At 66.8% G+C, this 21,046-nt stretch overlaps 1 protein-coding gene across 1 annotated transcript in view; it reads right to left on the reverse strand.

The window, feature by feature from the left end:
* Positions 1-940: 940 nt before the first annotated feature.
* GCN1 (GCN1 activator of EIF2AK4) overlaps positions 941-21,046 on the reverse strand; it is a 63,700-nt gene continuing 43,594 nt past the window's right edge. The window contains exons 34-58 of the mRNA XM_029051550.2: positions 20,290-20,536; positions 19,992-20,113; positions 19,672-19,786; positions 18,924-19,103; positions 16,581-16,801; positions 15,592-15,660; positions 15,255-15,393; positions 14,905-15,101; positions 14,548-14,690; positions 13,613-13,730; positions 13,174-13,389; positions 12,265-12,429; positions 10,600-10,761; positions 10,392-10,484; positions 10,057-10,200; positions 9,683-9,952; positions 9,366-9,479; positions 8,185-8,415; positions 6,972-7,165; positions 6,196-6,310; positions 3,388-3,484; positions 3,083-3,231; positions 2,789-2,896; positions 2,064-2,282; positions 941-1,206 (exon numbers count right to left, since the gene is read on the reverse strand). Coding sequence (XP_028907383.1) covers positions 1,081-1,206; positions 2,064-2,282; positions 2,789-2,896; positions 3,083-3,231; positions 3,388-3,484; positions 6,196-6,310; positions 6,972-7,165; positions 8,185-8,415; positions 9,366-9,479; positions 9,683-9,952; positions 10,057-10,200; positions 10,392-10,484; positions 10,600-10,761; positions 12,265-12,429; positions 13,174-13,389; positions 13,613-13,730; positions 14,548-14,690; positions 14,905-15,101; positions 15,255-15,393; positions 15,592-15,660; positions 16,581-16,801; positions 18,924-19,103; positions 19,672-19,786; positions 19,992-20,113; positions 20,290-20,536 — 3,954 coding nt within the window. The 3' untranslated portion in view covers positions 941-1,080. The remainder of the gene's footprint in view (positions 1,207-2,063; positions 2,283-2,788; positions 2,897-3,082; positions 3,232-3,387; positions 3,485-6,195; positions 6,311-6,971; positions 7,166-8,184; positions 8,416-9,365; positions 9,480-9,682; positions 9,953-10,056; positions 10,201-10,391; positions 10,485-10,599; positions 10,762-12,264; positions 12,430-13,173; positions 13,390-13,612; positions 13,731-14,547; positions 14,691-14,904; positions 15,102-15,254; positions 15,394-15,591; positions 15,661-16,580; positions 16,802-18,923; positions 19,104-19,671; positions 19,787-19,991; positions 20,114-20,289; positions 20,537-21,046) is intronic.

The following is a 21,046-nucleotide window of genomic DNA, read 5'->3' on the forward strand; positions in this document are numbered from 1 at the left end:
GTCGTCGCGGGCGCTTTTAGAAAAACAGCACGAACGTCCCAGAACGGAGACCGTCACACGCCCGCAACTGAGCCGGAGCCTCCTCGGCGTACGCTCGGCCCCGGAGCGTTCCGGGCCGCGCCGTGCGGCTGCCCCTGGGCCGACGGGGAGCATCCTAACCCCTCGCTCCTGCTCCCCCGGGGCCCGAGAGGGAGGAGAAAGGCATCCGCGGTGCGGACCACCTTTTGACCTCGGTTCGGGCCCCAGCTGGTCGCCGACGCTGACCCGCACGGTCCTTCCCTCGAGCGCGTCCAGAAAACGGGCGGACGGCCGCCCGGAAACAGGGAGCGGCCTTCGGACGGTCCGGGCCTTCGCCGGCCGTGCGTGGGGTCGGCCGGGGAGGAAGGAGAGAGCTGTCGGCATCCGGATTAAGTCAAAGCCTTTATTAAACGTTCCGCCTTCCAACGGCCTGCGTTTGCCCCCCTCCCCGGCACCCGTTGACTGCTATGGCTATTTAAACACCGCTGTAGTCCGATAGGGGTCTGCTGGGTTCGGAACCAATCACGAAGCAGCACGCGAGCAGGGACCACGAACCACATCAAGTCACCCTCCGCCATCATCTCCCCCCCGCCCCCCCCGCCCGGCTCTCGTCCGACGAGCGGGGCCCGGGCAGAGGGAGGCGAGCTGGCCGTCCCGTCTGGTTCCCGACTCGGCTCCCGGACCTCGCCCGGCGGGACCGGGCTGCCGGCTGCCCGAGAGGAGGGTGTGGGGTGGAGGAGGTGGCGGCGACCGAAGAGGACAAGAAAGGAGGAGGAGGAGGAGGAGGAGGAGGAGGAGGAGGAGGAGGAGGAGGAGGAGGAGGAGGAGGAGGAGGAGGAGAAGAGGAGGAGGAGGAGGAGGAGGAGGAGGTCATTTTCAATCGCACGTGGGTCGGATTAAGGCTTCCGCTGCGGTCTGTTTCGAAGGTTAAAACACTCTCTGGGAAGGCCGTCTCCCGAGCCCCCGTCGAAACACAGGTATTTTCCAAAATGAAAACGTCGAGTGTCGGTCTGGAGTCCCGCCGCCGCGGGCCCGGCGCCCGGGGCGGGGAGGCCCGGCCGATCACGTCAGGATGGTGTCGTCGATCTGTTCCAGGGAGTCGGCCTGGCCGGCCAGCTTCTTCAGAGACCGCCGGCAGCTCTCGTTCAACAGCTCCAGGCTGGCCGCGTCCAGGATCTTGGAGACGGCCTGCGCGGAGGGAAGCGGGGGAAGGAAGGGGAGACCGCGTCACGGAGTTCGGCTCCGGGACGCCGGCCCGGCCCTCCCGTCCAGGCCGACCGAGTCGCTCGGCCAGTCGGTCGACCGTATTTATCGGGCGCTTCCCGGGCGCGGTACCGGACGCTCGGGAGAGGACGGCGAAACGACGGAACGGGCACGTTCCCTGCCCACGCCGAGCTAACGGGGTCTTGGGGGGGGGGGGGGGGGGAGACGGACATTAACAGAAATAAAGAAATGTCAGCTAGGGACGTTAAGTGCTGTGGGGCCGCGAGGGGGGAATGAAGAAAGGGAGGCAGGCAAGGTGATGCAGGAGGGAGTGGAAGGAAAAGAAAAGAGGACTTAGACCAAGCACGTTTAGCGGCAGCCCCCGCCTCTTCCTCTTCCGAACCGGGATCACCCAAGAGAGGGCACGGGACAAGTCCGGACGGCGCCCAGGAAACGCAAGACCCGTTCTCTCCCCTAACGTCCGCCTGCGGGTTGGTCTATTCGTAGCGAGCGCTTAACAAGCACCGTTATCGCTCTTATTATATTGGAGAGGGTGGGAGAGAGACCCCCCCCGAGTCAGCTAAAGAGTGCGCACGGAGGCCAGAGGGCGGATCGACAAGACCCACCGTCGTCCCCCTCCAATACCCGCGGGCAGAGAGAGCGTCTGCCAGGTCTGTCGTATCGTCCTCTCCCCGGCGCTCCGTACGGTTCCCTGGACGGAGCGAGCGCTCGAGGAATACCACCGACGGATCGAGAGACAGAGAGACAGACGCGCGCGGCTCCAACCGGGAGCCCGGCGATCCCCCGGGGCGGGAGCCGGGGAGGCCGGGGAGGAGAGCTACCTGGAACACCGCCTCGCCCTGCCTCATCTTCAGCAGGTTGACGATGGCCTGGTCGCTGTAGGCCCGAACGCTGGGGTTCTTGTCCTTGGTGTTGTCCAGCAGCGCCTTCACGATGGGCTTGATGACCTGAGGATCCAGGGGCGGCAGCCGGTCTCGGTTGGCCCACCAGATCATCTTCTCGGCCACCAGCCTGATGTCGCTGGACGGGTTCTGCAGACACTGCGCGGGGAGGAGGCGGGCTCGGACCCGTGGCCCCAAGTCCCGGCGTGAAGCGCGGAGGCCGGGAGTCCCGCGCCCGGCTCCCCGAGCTCCGAGAGGTCCCCGCCCGCCCTCCCTCGACCCGAGGGCCCCTGCTGACCTTCGTCCCGGGGGCCCGGCCCCTCTTCCCAGACCGGGGCAGGACAGAGAACCGACGTCCCGTCGACCCCCCGGGTTACCCGGCTGCCGGGGTCCACCGGGGCGAGGCCCCGAGGCCTGATCCCCGGGCCGGCGGAGGGGAGCCGGCGACCACCCCCCCAGCCCGCGCCCCGAGACCGGCCGCCGGGCCCCCGGCCCTCACCGGCTCCCGGCTCCCCTGCCGGCCGACATCGACCGTCCGACTCGGGGAGACCCGGCAACCGACCGCCCCCCGCCCCGGGGCCGATGCTCCCCACTCGCCTCCGTCGGCCCGGGAGGCGGGCCCGCGAATCCCCTCCCCCACGTCGGCCTCCTCCCGCCCGGCTCACCTTGATGAAGAAGCTGGAGAGTTTGCCGGGCAGGTGGCCCCCTTCCGCGCCGACGTGATGCTTCATCAGGAAGCCCATGCCCCGGACCCCGCTCACCGCGATGGGGATCTGCACGGGAACGGGGGGCCGGAGCCCCGGACGAGCTGAGCCCGGCGGCCCCCGCTCCTCCGGGCCGGCCCGAGGGGGACCGCGCTGCTGCCCCGCCGCCCGCCGGCTCCGGGTGGCAACCCCGGGCCCGGGCCCCGGAGCCCCCGGCCGCCGGGCCGGCGCGAGGGAGCCGGGGCCTTCGCTTACCCTGTCGGCGGCGGCGTGGCTCAAGATCATCTCCTGCACGCCGGGGCCGTACTTGGGGTTGCAGAGCCTCCCGGGGGCCACGTTCACGGCCACGGCCAGCGCCAGGCTCCGCCCGTGCCGCACCATCCAGTCGATCCCGGACACGTCCGCTGGGTGGGGGGGAGACGGGGCGGGTCGGCTTCCCCGCGGCCCCCCGGACCGCTCCGGGCGAGGGAGCGCGGCCGAGGAGGGGAGCCGGGGGAGGGCGGGCGGTCCCCCCGGACCCCCGCGGGGCCGCGGCCGTTAGGAGGGTCGCGCGGACATACCCAGCAGGTGCTGCTGGAGAACGGCGCCGAGCTCCTCTTCGGCGAGAAAGGCGCAGAGCTCCCCCAGACAGCCGGCCGAGGCCATGCGAGTGGCATCCTGATCGGGGCGACACGGGGAGTGAGCGGGCGGCCCCGACCGGAGGGGTCCGGCGGGCGCCTGGTACGGCGCTGGGGAAATACCACCGCCGCTCGATCGAGGACGACCCCGTCCCCGCGGGGTCCCGAAGGGAGGCCGCCGGCTCCCGGAGGGCGGAGATCGGGTCGACCGATCCCACCGCGCCGCGCTCTCCCTGGCGCCACGCCGAGTGCTCGGAGTATACCCGGGATCGATCCGTGGGCCGAGGGGCGGGCCGGGAAGAGAGGCGACCCCGGAGCGCGCGCGCGCGCGCTCTCAACGGGTCGCTAGATCCGAGTCCGGACCCCGCACGGAACTCCACGGTGACACCGGACCCTCGCCGGCGGCTCGGTACGACCCACTCGGATCGGAGCTCGGTCATTTGAAAACACCCCTTGGTGTGGGGGGACGGGGAATCCCAGGTGGGACAGAGACTGACCGTGACGACGGTGACGACGGGATCTGCTAAGCTCAAGCGCTAGGCGCCAGGCACTGTTCTAAGCACCGGGGTAGTTACAAGGTAATCAGGTGGGACGCAGCCGGGGCTCACCGTTTTAATCCCCATTTTACAGACGAGGGAACTGAGGCCCAGGGAAGTGAAGTGACTCGCCCAAGATCACACAGCAGACAAGTGGCAGAGTCGGGATCGGAACCCAGGTCCCCCCCCCCCCGGATACCCAGGCCCACGGTCTACCCGTCGGGCCCCCCCGCCTCTCCGATCCGAATCCGCCGCAGGGTTTGGCACAGCGTTGACGAACAACAGTAAGCACCTAGCACCACTGAAAGAAAAAACTCCCCGAGCTTCCGAGAGGCCTTATCTCCCAATAATAACAATTCCGACATTCGTTAAGCGCCTACTTTGTGCCAGGCACCGTACTAAGTGCTGGGGTGAAGGCAAGCAGATCGGGTCGGACACGGGGGTCTTTCCGACCGCCGGTCCGTCATCCGCTGACGGCTCCGTGAGGCTGGGAGAGGGCCGGGGCCTCTCCTCGCTGTCCAGACGGGAAGGCGGGGTGTTAACCGGCCCAGGGTGACTCAGCGAGGCGAGGGCTGGGTCGGAAAACCCTCGCCCGGCCCGGTCACGGGCCCCATCTCTCACACCTCGCTCACCAAGGGCCCGGGACCGGTCCCGCCACCCCTTCGGGACGGGCTCTGCCTTGACCAGGATGGGTGGGGGGGCCCCGAACCACCTAAACCGGTCATCGGCCACTAGACGCGGTGGTCGGGCAGACGCCCGGGGGACGGGGGTTCACTCGACCGTATCGACTGAGCGCCTGCTGAGTGCGGGGCCCCGTACTAAGTGCTTGGGAGAGTACGCTCTAAACCGACACAACCCCTGCCCGCAACGAGCTTCCAGCCTGGAGGGGGACACCGACGTTAACAGGCACGGAGGGCGGGGGGAAAACGGCCCGGAGGCCGACGCCACCTCCTGCCAACTAGGCCTCCGGTGGGGCTATCCTCCCTCCGACACCTAGGTCACCCCCTGCAGCGGGGGAAACTACCGAACCTCCCCGGTGACAGCTGGACGCCCACCTCCCTCCCCGCCCCATCCGGCCCAGAGAGCCACGGGCGTGACCGCGCGACCGTGTGGTCGCACCGAGGCGAGCGTGCTACCGTCCTCCCGACGGGAAGCGATTTTCCGGTGTTCGGACAGTGACGCGTCGGTCCAGGTGTCTCTCGTTGCCTTTGTCCTTCCCCCCTCCCAGCCCCGACGTACACAGCTGTAATCTCTTTCCATTAACGTCCGCCTCTCCTTCCAGACCGTGAGGTCTCTGTGGGTAGGGAATGTGTCTGTCGCCGAATCGTCCTCCCCCAAGCGCTTAGCGCCGTACTCTGAACACAGTAAGCGCTCAATAAATACGACCGAAATGAATGACCATTCCCTCTCTCCGGCTTCCGGCGATCACCCCAAATGGTTCCCGAGGGGCGGGGATGGGTCTCCTCGCCAGACCTCCTGGGGGGTGGGGGGGGGGGGTGTCTCGCTTCCTCTCCTCCTCCTCATTCTCCCTCTCCCCCAACCACTCCCCACAACGCCACACACACACGCGCGCACTCCCCCGAAAGGTGCCCAATAATTCATCCGTTGGGGGTTGGGGGGGGAGGTGCGTGCTTGTGGGCCGTCGGCTATCACACCCAGAGGTCAGCGCGCTCCCCGAAGACGTTACCATTTTTCCACAGTTGGGGCTTTCGAACGCAGGAAGTCCGACCGGCCCCGCCGCCGAGCACGGAAGGTCCCCGCCGCCGCCGGCGATCAATCGGGCCCTCCCGCCCCGTGACCGGTAAAACGCGAGCGGGGGCCGAGGAGAAGCCGAAGGGCCAGGTTAACGGGTTTGGAGACGGGCGGCTGGGAAATCGAAGCGGCCACCTCGGGAGCCTACGGCGTTACCTCCGACAACACGGTACGACTGGACCGGGCCAGATTTGCACCGTTCCCTGGGTAACTGCCAGAACGCCTCCTCCACTCAGTGTGGGATCGCCGTAGCAAGCTGCCCGGAGGCGACGGCGCTCTTCCCCAGCTAACTCGAGTTAATGGGCGGCGGTCATCTCCGCTCCTCCCCTCGCGATTTCCCTCTAGGACGCTCACGGGACGAGAGAGAGAGTGCGGGAAGGGGGGAGGAGGAAGAGGAGGAGGAAAAGGAAGAGGAGGAGGAGGAGGAGGAGGGAAATCCCCTGACGTTTCGCCGCGGGGGTACCTCATCGTGTCCCAGCATGCCGAGCAACGCCGTGGTGATGTTCTTCCGAATGGCCGCGTCCACTCTGGCGCCGGCTCCTCGGGTTACGAACCGCAGGGCTTGGAGCATGGTGTCCCTGCGGGCCGACGGCGGGGGATTGGAAGCGCCGCCGGTTTCCGCCCTCTCCCCCCGAGCCCACGGGACGGTGAACCGTCCGGCCGGGGTCCCGGCCGAGCCCGGCGGCAGGCCCGCAGACCGACTCTTTTACTTATTTAAGTAAAAGAGGCGGTTTTTCTGTCCGCTGCGTAACGATGAACCTCCCCGCTGTCCCCCCACCTGCCCCCGGTCAGACCACCCGGGCCGCCCCGTACCGCGGAAGGGAGGCCCCGAACCGACCGGCGACCGGACACGCTTTAGGGGAGACTCTTAATTCCCCACAAGCGAGTACTAGCCACTCGCCTGCCTGCCCGAAGCCCGTTGGGAAGACCACACAGGAGGCCGACTTCGGTCACCGTTACCGAGGCCCTCGGTGGAGGGATCGGGCCGAGCAACTGTTACAGGGCTGCTTTATCTTCAGCCGTGAAGCGGGAGCGCTTAAACGCGGGCCACCGAGGCAGTTATTTTGAGGGGGGCGGCGCCTGGAATCTTCCCCACCCCCTACCTCCTTCCTCTCCCGTTCCGAGCGTCAGCGTTTCCGTCGCGGAAGGAGTCGAGGCCCCGGCCGGGCCCGGATCCCAAGAGCCGGGCCCGGATCCCAAGAGCCGGGCAGGTCCCCCGAGCCCCCGTGGCCGCCTCACCTGACGCCGGAGTCCTCGCTGGTGCGGATTCCGTTGAGCAGCTCGGTGAACAGCGGGTCTACCTTGACGTGGATGGCGATCAGCTTCCCCAGGGCGTCGGCCGCTTTCAGGCGGACGGCCCGGTTCGGGTCCTGGAGCGCTTTGGTGAAGGTCGTTTGCAGCTGGGGCAGGAATGGCTTCAGGGCGATCCCCACCTACAACGGGGAGCCCCCGGCCCCGTCACCCCCCGGCCAGCAAGTTGCCCAGCGAGATGCTCTGGGAGGGACGGGGGGTGGGGATGCTGAGCCCAAGGCGACGGTTTTTATTTCGGCGCCTACAACCGGGGCGGGGACCGGATTCTCAGAAAGGGGTGGAGAAGAGGAGAGGACGACCCAGGGACCCTCTTTCTAAATTCTAACTCTCCTCTCGCTCCCTCGTTGGCTCTTCCCCGCCGGAGCCGGAATGGCGGGACGGAGGCACGAAGGGATCCCTGCAGTTATAACGGTGCCGGTGAGTGGGTTACAAACGATGCTGATTTTTCTCCACGAGACGAGCCCGAAGCCGAGGGGACGAGGGTGGACTGGAAAAGAGTCTATGCCCGATCTCTCCGCCAAACTGGAGTGAGAGACTCACTGCAGTGGAGGAGAGAGAATCCCCCTCCCGTTTGCCCCGCAGCGGCGTGGGCCTAGTGGAAGGAGTCCAAGCCTGGGAATCAATAGGAGAAGCAGCGTGGCGTAGTGGATAGAGCCCGGGCCTGGGAGTCAGAAGGTCACGGGTTTCAATCCCAGCCTCGCCACTTGTCTCCTGTGTGACCTCGGGCAGGTCACTTCGTTTCTCTGGGCCTCGGTTACCCCATCTGTAAAATGGGGAGTGAGACCCTGAGCCCCGTGTGGGACAGGGACCGTGTCCAACCTGCTTCGCTTGTATCCACCCCAGTGCTTAGTAGAGTGCCTGACACAAAGTAAGTGCTTAAATAACCTAATTATTATTATTATCGAAGGACCTGGCTTCTACTCCCGGCTCTGCCACTCGCAAACGGTGAGACCTAGGGCGAGTCGCTTCCCGCCTCGGGGCCTCCGTTCCCGCATCTTTAAAACAGGGATTCAAAATGCCTGCTCCCCTCCTACACCACGAGCGCCTTGAGGGACTGGGACAGCGTCCGACCTGTACGCTCTGCGTCCTTCCCCCAGAGCTCAGCACAGGGTGAGCGCCTCACAAAGACCCCCACGATCACCTTGGCCAACAGGAGGCTCAGTGTCTCCAGCAGAGCCACCTTGACGTTCCAGCTGAAGCGGTCGCCCAAGATGCGGATCAGGGGGCCGGTGATGCTGACCACGGAGGGCTTCAGGGCCTCCGCCGACGTCAGCCGGATCACCAGGCCTAAAGCTCTGGCCGCCTCCTCTTTCTGCTCCGGGTTGCCGGCCAGGACTCCTTCCCGCAGCACAGGAAGGATGGAGGTGACACCCTGCGGCGAAAGTCGCGAGAGTCGCATCTGAATGTCCGGCCCTTCCTCAACACCCCCGGGCTTGGTCTGATCGGGTAGGTTGGCCGGGATCACACCCAGACCGTAGGCTCGTCGTGGGCGGGGAACGTGTCTGTCTATTGCTCTACCGTACTCTCCCAAGCGCTCAGCCCGGTGCTCGGTACACAGTCCGGGTTCAATAAATACGACCGGACGAACGGACGAATCTGAGGGAGGGGCCCGGCGGGGGAGGTCGGCTTCCGAGAAGAGCCGACCGAGGCTCCCGTGAGTCGAGATCAGCCACTGACGATGCCCGTTGGGGTTCTGGATAGCGGGGAGTAGGTTAGGGGCCCGGTACCGGCCCCACCAGGGCGGTACGGGGGGGGGGCAGAGCCATCCGTCTGGCAACCCGGCCGACTCCTCCCCGTCCCTTCCGGGCTCAGGGGGCCGAGGAACGGCGGCTGGGGCGGCGACCGAATGGGAGAGGGGAAGCGGGGCTCTTTCCTCCGGCCCTCACCCCTTCCCCGTCGTCCTTTTTCATCCCGGCCCTTCCTCCTCCTCTTCTTCCCTCCCCAGGCCCTGCCGCCCCTGCTCTCGGAACGAGAAGCGGGAACCCAAGCTTCCAGACCCCGTGCAGACCGGGACGGGCAAGCCGGGCGGGCTCCTCGGGCCCGTGACCGCCCCACTGCTCACCACCCGGTCTCGGCAGGGCCGGGCCGGGGCCGAGTAACCAGGACCCGGTTCTGGCCCGGAGCGTCTCCAGCTGGGGCCCCAGACCGCCGGTCGCGTGAGCCCCGACCAATTCATCAACCGATCAAGGGTTTCACTGAGCCCTCACCGCCGAGGGTGGGCCAGGCGGACGGGTGGGTCACCCTCGGCCCACCCCCCGCTTAACGGAAACGCGTCCCCCCAACCCCCGGCCGGGGAGAGGAGCCGGGACGGGCCTCCTTCACCTTCTTGGGGATGCAGAACCCCGGCACGTGCTCCCCCTTGGCGTCGTTCCCGACCATCCGGATGTCCCGGTGCAGGTCCTCGATGAGAGCCAGCTGGTTGCCGGCGTCCAGCTTCTGAAGGGGGCCGGGAAGGCAGGAACGGCCGTCAGAGCGGTAGCCGCAGCGGGGGCTCGGACGGGGTCTGACTTCCCGGGCGCGTCGGCCGGGGACCGAGACCGGCCGACTCGAGGCGGGGGGGAGAGGGGACTACGGCGGACGGGGAGGGGGAGGGGGAGGCGGGCCCGGGACCCCCCGCCTGCTCTCGGCCGCGGCCTCACCTTGGTGATGGAGTTGAGGGCGTCCCAGCTCTCATCCAGGACGACGCCGTTGGCGTCGTTGAAGAGACGGATCAGGCCCGAGACCAGGCCCCGCAGGTGGCCGGTGTAGTCGGCCTTCGACTTGGAGCAGTAGATGTTGAGGATCATGGCGGCCGCCTGCCTCATGCCCACCTCCGGGCTGCGGGTGGCCTCCAGCAGGTCCTCGATGATGATCCTCTGTCCGGCGTCGTCCTCCACCGACAGGATGACCGCCTGGCAGTTGGCCACCTCCTGCCCCCGGGGAGGAAGCCACGTCGGGCCCTGAGTGCCCCGGGTGCGGGGAGGGGAGACCCTCCCTCCCCCTTCCTCCGCCCCGGAGGGCCGGGCCCCCTCACCAGCTGCTCGTGGCCGGTCCCGAGCTTCTCCTTCAGGGCGGACATGACGGCCGGCAGGATGACCCCGAGGTGGCGCGTCAGGGCGTCCCCGGCCACCGTCGACAGGAAAGCCAGGACCCGGGTGTTGACGGGCGGGGAGGTCAGCTGGCGGGAATCGGGGACGGGACCGACGCTCAGCTCCGGCGGGGAAACCATCCGGGTCATCCCCCGCAACCCCGCCGCTCTCCCGCCGCCGCTCCGACCCCCGAGGGGAGGAGCGCGGTTTGGCCGGGGGCCCCGGCCGGAGGTTGCCCCGAGCGGCCCGGATGCGCCGGGCCCCGAGGCTCCGCACGTACTTTGGGCACCAGGTAGGGCAGCACCACCCGACTTTTCACCGCCATCACTTGCTTCAGGCCATCCAGGGCGAACTCGGACATCTCCCGGTCATCCTGCCGAGAGGACGGAGGTCGCGAGCCCCGGGCGGTCAGCGGGGGTCGCCTCCCTCCCCTCCCGCCCCCGCCCCCGCCGCACTGGCGACGGACGGCAGCCCCCGGGGCCGCTCACCAGCTGCTTCAGCAGAAAGGGCAGGATGTCCTCGAGGGCCTGGAAGCCGATGGTGGAATGCAGCTGTTCGAAGGTCTTGGCTGCGGCCTCCCTCACCTCCTCCAGCGGGTCGCACAGGGCCTTCCTCGCCGTGGGCACCAGGGACTCGGAGAAGAACAGCACCTGCGGAGACGCCGGGGGGGGTGAGGGGCCGGCGGCCCGAGCCACGGGCCGCTCGACCCTAACGCGGGGGAGGGAGGGAAGAGGAGGGCGGAGGGAAACTGAGGGGACGGATCATTTGGGTCTGGAAAGGTCACGTGCCCGGGGCCACTCTTCAGTTCGGTTAGCCACAGTGACCCCCCGCCCCCCTTCGGAGAATGGCGAGTACGTACACGTGAGGCCGCGGGCGTACGCACGCGTGTGCCCCTCGGCACTCATTCACTGACTCTCCCCTAGGGAAGGGAGGGTGATGTTCACGGTTAAAGCACCGGACGGAATCGGGAACGGAGTCAGGCTCTGTTCCTGGCCTGCCCGCCCACGTGATTCCCTCTGGAACTCTGCCATTTCTTCCATCCAAAATCGGGGGGCGGGGCACAAAGAGAGGGGAGGGCGCCCGGGCCGCCTCCCGGGGCCTTTCCGAGGAGGCATCCCGTTCCGGAGAGCTGGCCTGTCAAGGGGGGGCCCCGAAGGGACCGACGCCGTCCGGGGCCGGGCTCCGGCCCCCTACTCCGCCTGACCCGACTCGGAAGGAATGAGTTCCGGGACTCAGGTCGGACTGACCTCGCCCGCGCTCAGACCGCAGGGACCCAGAGCCCCCTCCCCGCCAACCTTCCTCTGGCCGAGGCGCGGGCCGCCGCCGAGGGCGCCCGGAGGGGTTTCCGAGCCCGGGGAGCCCAGGCGGCGGGCCGAGGGGTCCTCCCGCGCGGGACCCGGTCCGGAGGCTGCACCGTCCGGCCCGCCGCTACGCCGCCCGCCCGCCGCCCTGCCCGAGCCTCGCCCGAAAGCCCACGGAGCTCATCGGCGGTGGGCGCCGCAGAAACCACCCAGGATGGCGACTTCCCCGAGGCTGGATGGAAAAGGGAAGCGAGCGGGTGCGGGGGAGACAGTTCTAGCCGGCCCCGGAGGGCGCGTTCCTTATTCGGCGCCGAGGGCTCCCTCCAAATCGGGCCTCGGGGAGGCAGCAGAACCGCTTGGGCTCGGGGACCGGCGAAGAGGAGAGGAGGAGTGACTGAGGGTCGGGAGGGACGGGGGCTTCTCGGACAAGGAGCCCCGCAGCGGGCGGGGAATGTGTCTGACCAGGCTATCTTATAATAATAACGATATCGTTATATAAAACGCGGGGCCGGGGTGAATCCGAGCAAATCAGGTCGGACCCAGTCCCCGCCCCACGTGGGGCTCGGCGTTTCCTTCCCCATTTGACAGACGAGGTAACCGAGGCGCAGAGAGGCGAAGCGACTTGCCCAAGGCCACACGGCAGGTAAGCGGTGGGGCCGGGATTAGAAGCCGGGTCCTTCCGACGCCCAGGCCCGTGGCTCCATCCGCTAGGCCACGCTGCTCCTCTATCTAACCCCGGCGCTTAGCACGGTGCTCGGCACACAGCCGGCACCGACGGACGCCGTCGGCGTCATCGCCCCCGGCCTCCCCGTCAGGCTCGGCGGTCTCGGCGCCCCCTCGGCCGAGACTCACCGCATCCCTGCTGGTGGACTTCATGATCTCGCTCAGGCCGATGCACACCCCTTGCCTCTCGTCGCTCTTCTCCGACCTCAGGCCTTCCTCGAGGATGGGAATGATTTCCGGAAGGATCTTCTCTCCTAACTTCCGGACGAGGTCTCCCAACGTCCGGGCTGCGATCTGCCCCCCGGGGACAAGCCAGGGACCTCTTGGGCGGGGGCGGCGGGGAGGGGGGTCATCCCTCACCTCCCCAACGGCCACCGGGATCGCGAACCCCCCCCCGCGGGACGGGGTGGGGGGGACGGGGGGGGGGGGGGGGGGGGCACGTCCCGTCCGTTTCGCCTCCCGGGCCGCCCCGGACAGGGCGAGAGCGTTTTACGCCACAGCCGGCCGGACCGACCCGAGGGTGAGACGATCGCGACGCAAAAGGAGTCCACCCGCTGCCGCGTCTGTTCCCCGCCATGAGGGTTCCCGCAGGCAGCCCACGATGCCGAGACGGTCAAGTCATCCGGAACTCCCTTCCCGTTCCAACCCAGACCACGCAGCTGGAGCCTGTGCGGACTCTAGGAACTGTGGCCCACCACCCCTTGGTAATCACGGTGACGACGACGGCGCTATTTGCCGAGCGCTTACTTTGTACCGGGCACCGTACTGAGCGCCGGGTCGGATGCAAGCAAATGGGGTTGGACGCCTCCCCCGTCCCACGTGGGGCCGCCGGTCTCTAGCCCCCCTTTGCGGATGAAGAGACCGAGGCCCGGAGAAGTGAGGTGTGACGGCACCACGCGGCAGAGGAGCGGTGGATTTGGACAGCGGAGCTCGGCTCTGCCGGCCACGACCCCCGCCCCGGCTCACGGGAAGCCCGCCTGGGGGACGCCGCGCCGCGCCGCGGCGTGGGAGGGCGGGGCCCGGCCCCGGCCCTCTTACCGTCCTCTTGTCGGAGCAGGTGCTGGCCAGGAAGCCCAGGAGGAGGCCGAAGAGGGTGGGGAGGATCTCCCGCAGGGTGCGGGGGGTGTTGGAGACCACGATCTTCCAGACGTGCAGGGACGCCTGGCGCACGACCAGCTGGGTGTCGGAGCGCCCCATGTACAGGCCGGCCAGCACGCGGTTCCGCCGCTCCACGCCCAGGGCGCTGATGATCGCCTGCGGCCCCGTCGCGCCGGGAGACGAGGGACGGGGAGAGGAGACCGTAGTAAATCCCGTGGGGGCGGGGAATGGGTCTGTTCTACCGTTACAGCGTGCTCTCCCAAGCGCTTAGTGCACGCTTCGCTGACTGACGGGGAGCGATAAGGGAAAAAGGCCTCCACCCGGGCGCGTTCCCCGGGAGCCCGCCCCGGCTCCCGCTTTCAGCCCCGCGAGGAGTCACCTTGTTGGACTGGGCGGTTCCGAAGTTGTCATCCTCCGAGGCCGTTTCCGTGGTCATCTTCCCGGTGACGCCCGAGATGTGGAAGAGGAGATCTCCGAGGAGCTGCACCGAGCTGAACCTGAGGAGGTCAGGCGGGAATCGGAAACCTTCGCCACTAATTCCCTTGTACTCGCTCAAGAACTTGGAACGGCCCTCTGCGCGGCGTAAGCACTCGGTAAACAGGAGAAGCGGCATGGCGTAGGGGAAAGAGCACAGGCCTGGGAGTCAGAAGGTCACCGGTTCGAATCCCAGCTCCGCCGCTCTCTGCTGCGTGTCCTCGGGCAAGTCACTTCGCTTCCCCGTACCTCGTTCATAAAATGGAGATGGAGACCCCGAGCCCCACGTGGGACAGGGACCGTTTCCAAAAACCCTATCTGTTTATAGCCAATCCAGTGCTCGGTACAGTGCCTGGCACACGGTAAGCACTTAACAAATACCACCGTCATCATCGTCATCATCACTATTAATAAACATCACCGACTGACCGACACATTCACAACTCATAAATGGGAAATGGCCGGGAGGCCCAAGGCAGGGTACTGGGCCGCCCGGCTCCGAGGGGCCTTCCGGCGCCACGCCTCCTCACAGCTGAAAAGTAGCTCCTCCTAAACGGAGTTTCGTGAGTGGGGGAGAATAGCAGACCGCGAGGGAATCAAATAGGCAGTGACATCGAATTTAGACTCAAGTGGGCGTGGAAAGAGCCCGCCGAAACGAGCCACACAGGGCTCGGGTGCTCAGTACAGTGCCCGGCACGTAGCAGGACCTTAACGAATGCCATAATCAGTATTACTATTACCCCACGGTGGGCGGGGCGGCCGGCCGCCCCATCGCCGGTCCCTTGGAATCCCGGAATCTTCCCCGGGGCCTCCACGGCCACGGCCCCCCTCTCCCCTCACCTTATTCTCCACAGATCGTCAAAGAGGCCTTGCTCCAGCTGAGGCAGCAGCAGGGCGATGGCGGTCTCGGCGTACATGGAGATGATGCGCTGGCCGGCCTTCAGGGCGGTGTCCCGCACGAACTCGTTCTCGTCGGCCAGGGCCTGCCCGGAGGAGGGGCGCTCGGCTTGGGCCGCATCTCCCCGGGGGCGCGACGCCGAGGCCGCGCACGGGCGCCGCAGTCGGGCGTCGGGTCCTCCGTGTTCCGGGGGGGGGGGGGGGGGGGCGGGGGCACCTCCCCGCACCCCGTTCCGCGTGGCGGCTGACCTCCGGGGTCCGTCCCCCCGCCGCGGCCCCCCGGGGACGTGGCGTGCTTACCTTGAGGATACAGGGGATGATGGGGCCCACGTAGGGCGTGAACTTGTCCCCAAACGTGATGGGCAAGTAGTTGAACATCATGATGTAGCCATCTCGGACGTGGGGGGCAATGTCCACTTTGCTGGCCGTGGCTACGATTTCTGGCATCAGCTTCTCCAACTTCTCCACCCCCAGTCCGGCCATGACCTCGGCCAGCCCTGAGCAACCGGAAGGGGGTCGGTGTGCGTCTCCACTTCCGGGAAGGGCCGTGGCGCCGCCGACGCTGACGACGGGGAGATTCCGTGGCCCCCGGAGAGAGACGGCGCGAGAGATGGACGATGAGCCCCCAGGAGCCCCGACTCCACGCTCACCTTGGGCCGCCCCGGAGCGATCCACCGAGCTCTGCTCGTACGTCAGGGTCTCCATCAGCCACGGCAGTAAGTCCTCGAAGCACGACTCCCCCATGCCCTTCACCATGGCCCCCAGAGCCTTCGCGGACACCGTTCTCACCTAAAAGGCAACCGGGAGGCCTGAAGGGACCACCCGGCTGGCGGGGGCCGGGAGACGGCCAACGTCAAGCGGCCGGAAGAGAGAGCCGGGGGCCGGCAGGTTCCCGGCTCCCGAGCGGCTTCCGTGCCGGCTTCGGCCCCCGGCCGAGAGGAGGGAGGTCTCAAGTTTACCCCAACTCGGGACAGAGCTCCTCCTTACCTCAGGCACAGGATCCAACAGCGAGGCCTTCAGGCCAGGCGTCACGCTGGGCAGGTAAGGAGCCAGATCCTGGAAACACAGAGAACCCCGCAGGTGACGGCCGGTTCCCGAGGGGGACGAGGCAGACGCCTGTTGGCCGTAAGGTTACTTTACTGGCCGGGACCTACTACCCAGCGAAAAGCCCGAGAGAGCAGCGGTACCGAATGCCTGGATGTGACTCGGCCGCGGCCTGGTTTTCTCCGGCCCCCTTGGGGACGTCCCGGGGGAGGGGCCGCGGGATCCGCCCCCGCCTGTTCTCCCTCCGCGCTGTGGAATCTGGAGACCCCCCCCGCCCCCGCCTGAAATTCTCCATCCACTCCAGCCGAGTTCTCGATCCCGGGACTCGCGTTCCGTCTCCCAGGGTCACAGTCTTTCCTCTGCGAGCGGGAAAACTTGGGCCAGGGGGATGAAGCGGCCCTGCACTCCAATCCTAACAGCTCTGACCGAGCCGGCTTCCAGCAGGAAGCTAACAGAACCGTTTCTCTACTCTGTCACAAGTACAGTCGGCTCTCCTTTAATGCGGCGGTGGCGGGCTTGCTCCGCCACCCGGTAACTGTGGTATCCGTTAAGCGTTTACTCTGTGCGGAGCACTGTACTAAGCGCCGGGGCAGATACAAGGGAATCAGGTCCCGTATGGGGCTCACAGTCTACGTAGGAAGGGGAACGGGCAGTGAATCCCCATTTTGCGGAGGAGGGAACTGAGGCACGGAGAAGTGACCGGCCCAAGTCGCCTCAAAGGAAGGGGTGAAGGTGAAGGACCCAGAACCCCAGGGTTAGGGGGACAAACGGTGCCACCCCAGAACCACGGGCACTAGAATCGATTCCTCCGGGCGGTCGCAGGACCGAGTCTCCGTCGCCCTCTGGGACTCCGTCTCCGCCCCCCCCCCCCCCCCCCCCCCCCAGCCCCCGGTTCCGGCCCCGGTCAGGGCAGCTCCCCGGGGCCTCCTCACCTTCTGGTCGGTGAGAGAGTACATATTGCCGATGATCTGGGCCGCCATCTTCCGGGTGTCGGTGGAGCGGTCCTGGAAGGCCCTCTGGACGATGGGCATGATGAGAGCGAGGGACGGGGCGTCGATGAAATGGACGAACTTGGTGTCCAGCAGGGTCTGCAGGCACTTCTGGGTCTTCCTGGAAGGGTCGGTCAGGGCGTCCAAAAGGACCGGGGCGATAGCTGCGCGCGGAGGAGTCGGAGGAAGCAAAGCCGTCGGGGGGCACGTTCACGGAGCGGGCAGTCATTCAATCACAACGTCCGAGTGCTTACTGTGCGCAAAGCACCGTACTAAGAGCTTGGGAGAGTACAGTCTACAACCAACAGATCCACTCGGCCTGGGGCGGACAGAGCAGCTGGAGTTGCCTCTCGAGGAGAGGCGCTCCGGCTCCCGACGCCCCCCGGACCCGTCTCTAAGGTGGCCAGATGTGCTTGGGTCACAAGTCTCCAACCGGAGAGGAGGAAGGGCTCCCCCCAAAACGGGCCCGGGAACAGCCAGAGGAGCCGACCGGCTACCTGTCCGGCCGCTTGGCTACCCGAGACGTGGCCGCCTTCTGCCGCCTCCGGCCACCCACCGTTGAAATATAAAACGGATGAGAAAACGCCCCCGTCTGCAAACTTTCCCACCTGGGGAAACTGCCAAGGAGGGGAGCCTGCTTGGGAGGCTCAATCTGTCAGATCCACCCAGAAGAGCAAGGCTAACAAACCGATGATGATCACGATAGCGATAATGATAACGGCATTCGTTTAAGCGCTCACCATGTGCCAAGCACCGTTCTAAGCGGCGGAGTAAATACAAGGTAATCAGGCTCCACAGAGGGCTTCCGGGTCTAAGTAGCGGGGAGAACAGGCATTGAATCCCCATTTTGCATACGACGGAAGTGAGGCCTGGAGAAGTGAGGTGACTTGCCCATGGTCACCCAGCAGATAAACGGATGAGAACCCAGGGATCAGAACCCGGGTCCTCTGATTCCCAGGGCTGCGCTCTTTACGTTAGGCCACACTGCTTCTCTTGACGACCTCAAAAGGCACATCGGTATTCCAAGCTGCAGGGCACCCTCTCGTCTTGTAGAGGTTAAAGCGTCCTAACCTTTCCGGGCTTTGGGGGATCCCTACCTGTTAGCCGGAAGCTTCAAATACTCCAGCTCCAAACCCCATTCGCCTTCGGAAAACACAGCCCGATTCCTCCTCCTTCCCCTTATAAAGAATTACCCACCTCCCATAATACCAGTTATCATTACCCTATTTATTTGGTCATTACCCTATTTATTTTAATACTGATAATAACAATGTTGGTATCTGTTAAGCGCTTACTATGTGCAGAGCACTGTTCTAGGCGCCGGGGTAGACACAGGGGAATCAGGTTGTCCCCCGTGGGGCTCACGGTCTTAATCCCCATTTTACCCAGAGAGGTGAAGTGCCTCGCCCACAGTCACACAGCTGGCGAGTGGCAGGGCCGGGATTCGAACCCATGACCTCCGACTCCCAAGCCCGGGCTCTTTCCACTGAGCCACGCTGCTTCTCTATCTGGTATTTTATCATTACTCTATTTATTTTACGAATGAAACGCACATCTCCTCGATTCCATTTATTTGCTATCGTTCCCGTCTGTCCGTCTCCCCCGATTAGACCGTGAGCCCGTCAGAGGGCGGGGACCGTCTCTATCTGTTACCCATCTGTACATTCCAAGCGCTCGGTACAGTGCAGAGCACACAGTAAGCGCTCAATAAATACTACTGAACGAACGAATACCACACGAGCCCCCGGACCGCTCGGAACTGCACTTTCAAACCGGCGGACCGACCGGACGTCATCCTCGAAGAGACGGCCGGCCGGGCTTCTCCGGTGCTGGCTCTCCCTTACGTCTGCCCCGAGGGGTTCTCGGTCCGAGTCCGGAGTTCAAACCCACCTCCCCCTACCCCCATTCCCTCCACGGGGTCCCTGGATTCTGCTCCGCGCGCTCGGGCCCCGCCGGGCAACGGGGCACCTCGCCCGGGGACGACGAGCACGGCCCGGCCGCCGAGATCAAACCCTACCCCCGCCGCTGGCCTTCTCGTTTCTGGGGCGGCGATCCCGTCCCCTTAGCCGGGCCCGGCCCCGAGCAACGGCTCTGACCGCGCCCGGCCTCGCTGGGAAGCCGGCATCGAACGGGAAGGGCTCGGGCCCGACTCTCCCGGGGAGGGAACCCCGACCGGGGGACGCGAGAGGACCAGAGAGGCATTCGGGGCGGAGGGGGCCGCCGGGGCTCCCCGCCGGTCCGCGATCCGCGGGCTCGAGAGATCAGAGGCCGAGAGACGGAACTCACCCAAGATCTCGGGGTTCCTGATGACGGAGCCAATCTGCCTGAGGGCCTGCTGCCCCGCCTTCTGCACTTTGACGTGCGAGTCGGTCAGCACCTCGGTCAGCTTCGGCACGATGTTGGGCAGGCAGGACGAGAGCTGCTTGGGGGCACAGTAGGCCATGGCCCCCAGCAATTCCACCGACCCTGGGGACGAGAGGAGGGACGGACGGAATGATTCTCTCTCCCTCTCCTTCTCCCTCGCCCTCCCGATGGGAACGAGCCAAGGCCGGCACGGCCCGGGAGACCCCCTGCGGCTCGACCTCTGATCCAAACCGCCCGGGAACTCGGGAGGCCTCGCCAGCCGGCAAGGGACCCGGAGCGGCCTCCCCGACGAAACACCCTCGGTCGGCCCGCCGCCACCCGCGGACCCGAGCGCCGATCCCACCGGGGGCGGCAGCCGGCGGGGCCGACTCGGGAGGGCACCGGGCCGGGCGCTGGGGTGGACACGGGAAAACTGAAGTCGGACCCAGTCCCCGTCCCACGTGGGGCTCACGCTGCCGTTTTACAGGTGAGGTAGCCGAGCACAGAGAGGTGAGGTGACCCGTCCAAGGGCAGAGCCGGGATCGGGACCCACATCCTCCCGACTCCCAGGACCTCGCTCTATCCGCGCCGCCACGCTGCTTCGCTTAACGCTGACACGGCCCCGGCTGTCCGGGCGAGGGGGGGGGCGGGGGGCGTCTCCGTCCAGCCGGGAAACTTCCCGAGCCCATACCAGCTTTGGTTCTCCAGGACTCCTCCTCCAGAGCGGCCAGGAGGGAGGGCAGCACCAGCTTCACCCCGTGGGCACTCAGATTGCTCATCACGGCCTTGGCACAGTCATCTGCGGCCTCGGAGGAGAGAAGTAACTCAGACGCTTCCTACCGCGAGGCCGGCACGGGGCCCGGCTCGCCGGTGACCTCCGGCCCGGCGGGGAAGCCACCGGGACCCGGGCCCAGAGGGAGGCCGAGGGGACGACCCGCCGGCGAGCCCGGCAGCCTCCGGCCCGGCCCCCGGGACCCGAGGAGCCCCCCGGGGCCCGGCCCCGAGGCTTACCTCCCGCACGTACTGGTTCCCGTCTCCGAAGCAGAGCAGCAGGTGGGGCAGCACGTGCACCACGTAGGGCTCGAACAGCTTTCCCAGCATGCTGCACAGCATCTCGAAGGCAAAGAGGGCCCCTGAAGGGAAGACGGGGGGGGGGGGGGGAGGTGCTCGGATCGGCTAGGCCCGGCGGAGCGGGGGCGCGGCGGCCGGGTTCCGCAGCCGGGGGGGTCGGCGGTCCAGGTCCCTCTCCCCCCGGCTCCAAGAGGGACCCCGGAGGAGGGGGCCCCCGCCCGGGCCACCCGACGCTCACCCTCTCGCCGGCGGAAGTTCTTCTTGTCCTGGATGGCGTCGGTCAGGGTGGTCATCATCTCCTGCTGCTTCAGCGAGAGGATGCCCAGGCCCTTCACCAGGCCCGCCAGCCCGTAGGCCGCCCCTCTGCGCTCGGCGTATTTCTCCGACTCGAGAAGCAGCTGCATCAGCTTCTGGATCATCCCTCCCGCGTCGTCCTTGATGGCCGGCACCAGAGGGGGCAAGCAGCTGGCCACCGACTCCTGGACCTGGGAGACGACCCGATGGCTACGGGTCACTCGAGATATCGCTCGTCTGGGGCCCGGCACCTGACGGCCGGGGCTCCGTTCCCGTCTCGAGAGGGCGTAGCCTCGGGCCGATTCGGCCCAGGAGATTTTCTTTCTCCTCTTCTCCCCCGGCCACCCCATCTTGGCGTCTCACCAGGGACGACACCTCCGCCACACCTACGCACTCCGATCCTTGAGAATGAAAATCCCCCAAAGGCAGGGCTCGGTACGACATCGAGACCACGGCGATGGGCTGTCGCTACCTCGATCCCTAGTCCTCGGTGACCATCTTTCCACCGTAGACGGAGCCCGGCCTAAACGCCGGGAGGTTCGACCCGACCTGGGAAAAACACCCGCTTCTCCAAATCGGGCAGGTCGGGCGGGTCTGGGGGGGGGACCCGTTCTCCGCCCCGTCACAACTCCTGGGGGGACCTCGCCCCACTCCCTCGCGCATCTCGTCGAAAAGCACTCCGTCCCTCTCAACGGTCCTTA

This window comes from Ornithorhynchus anatinus, chromosome 2 (assembly GCF_004115215.2).
Source record: "Ornithorhynchus anatinus isolate Pmale09 chromosome 2, mOrnAna1.pri.v4, whole genome shotgun sequence".
Classification (NCBI taxonomy): Eukaryota; Metazoa; Chordata; class Mammalia; order Monotremata; family Ornithorhynchidae; genus Ornithorhynchus; species Ornithorhynchus anatinus.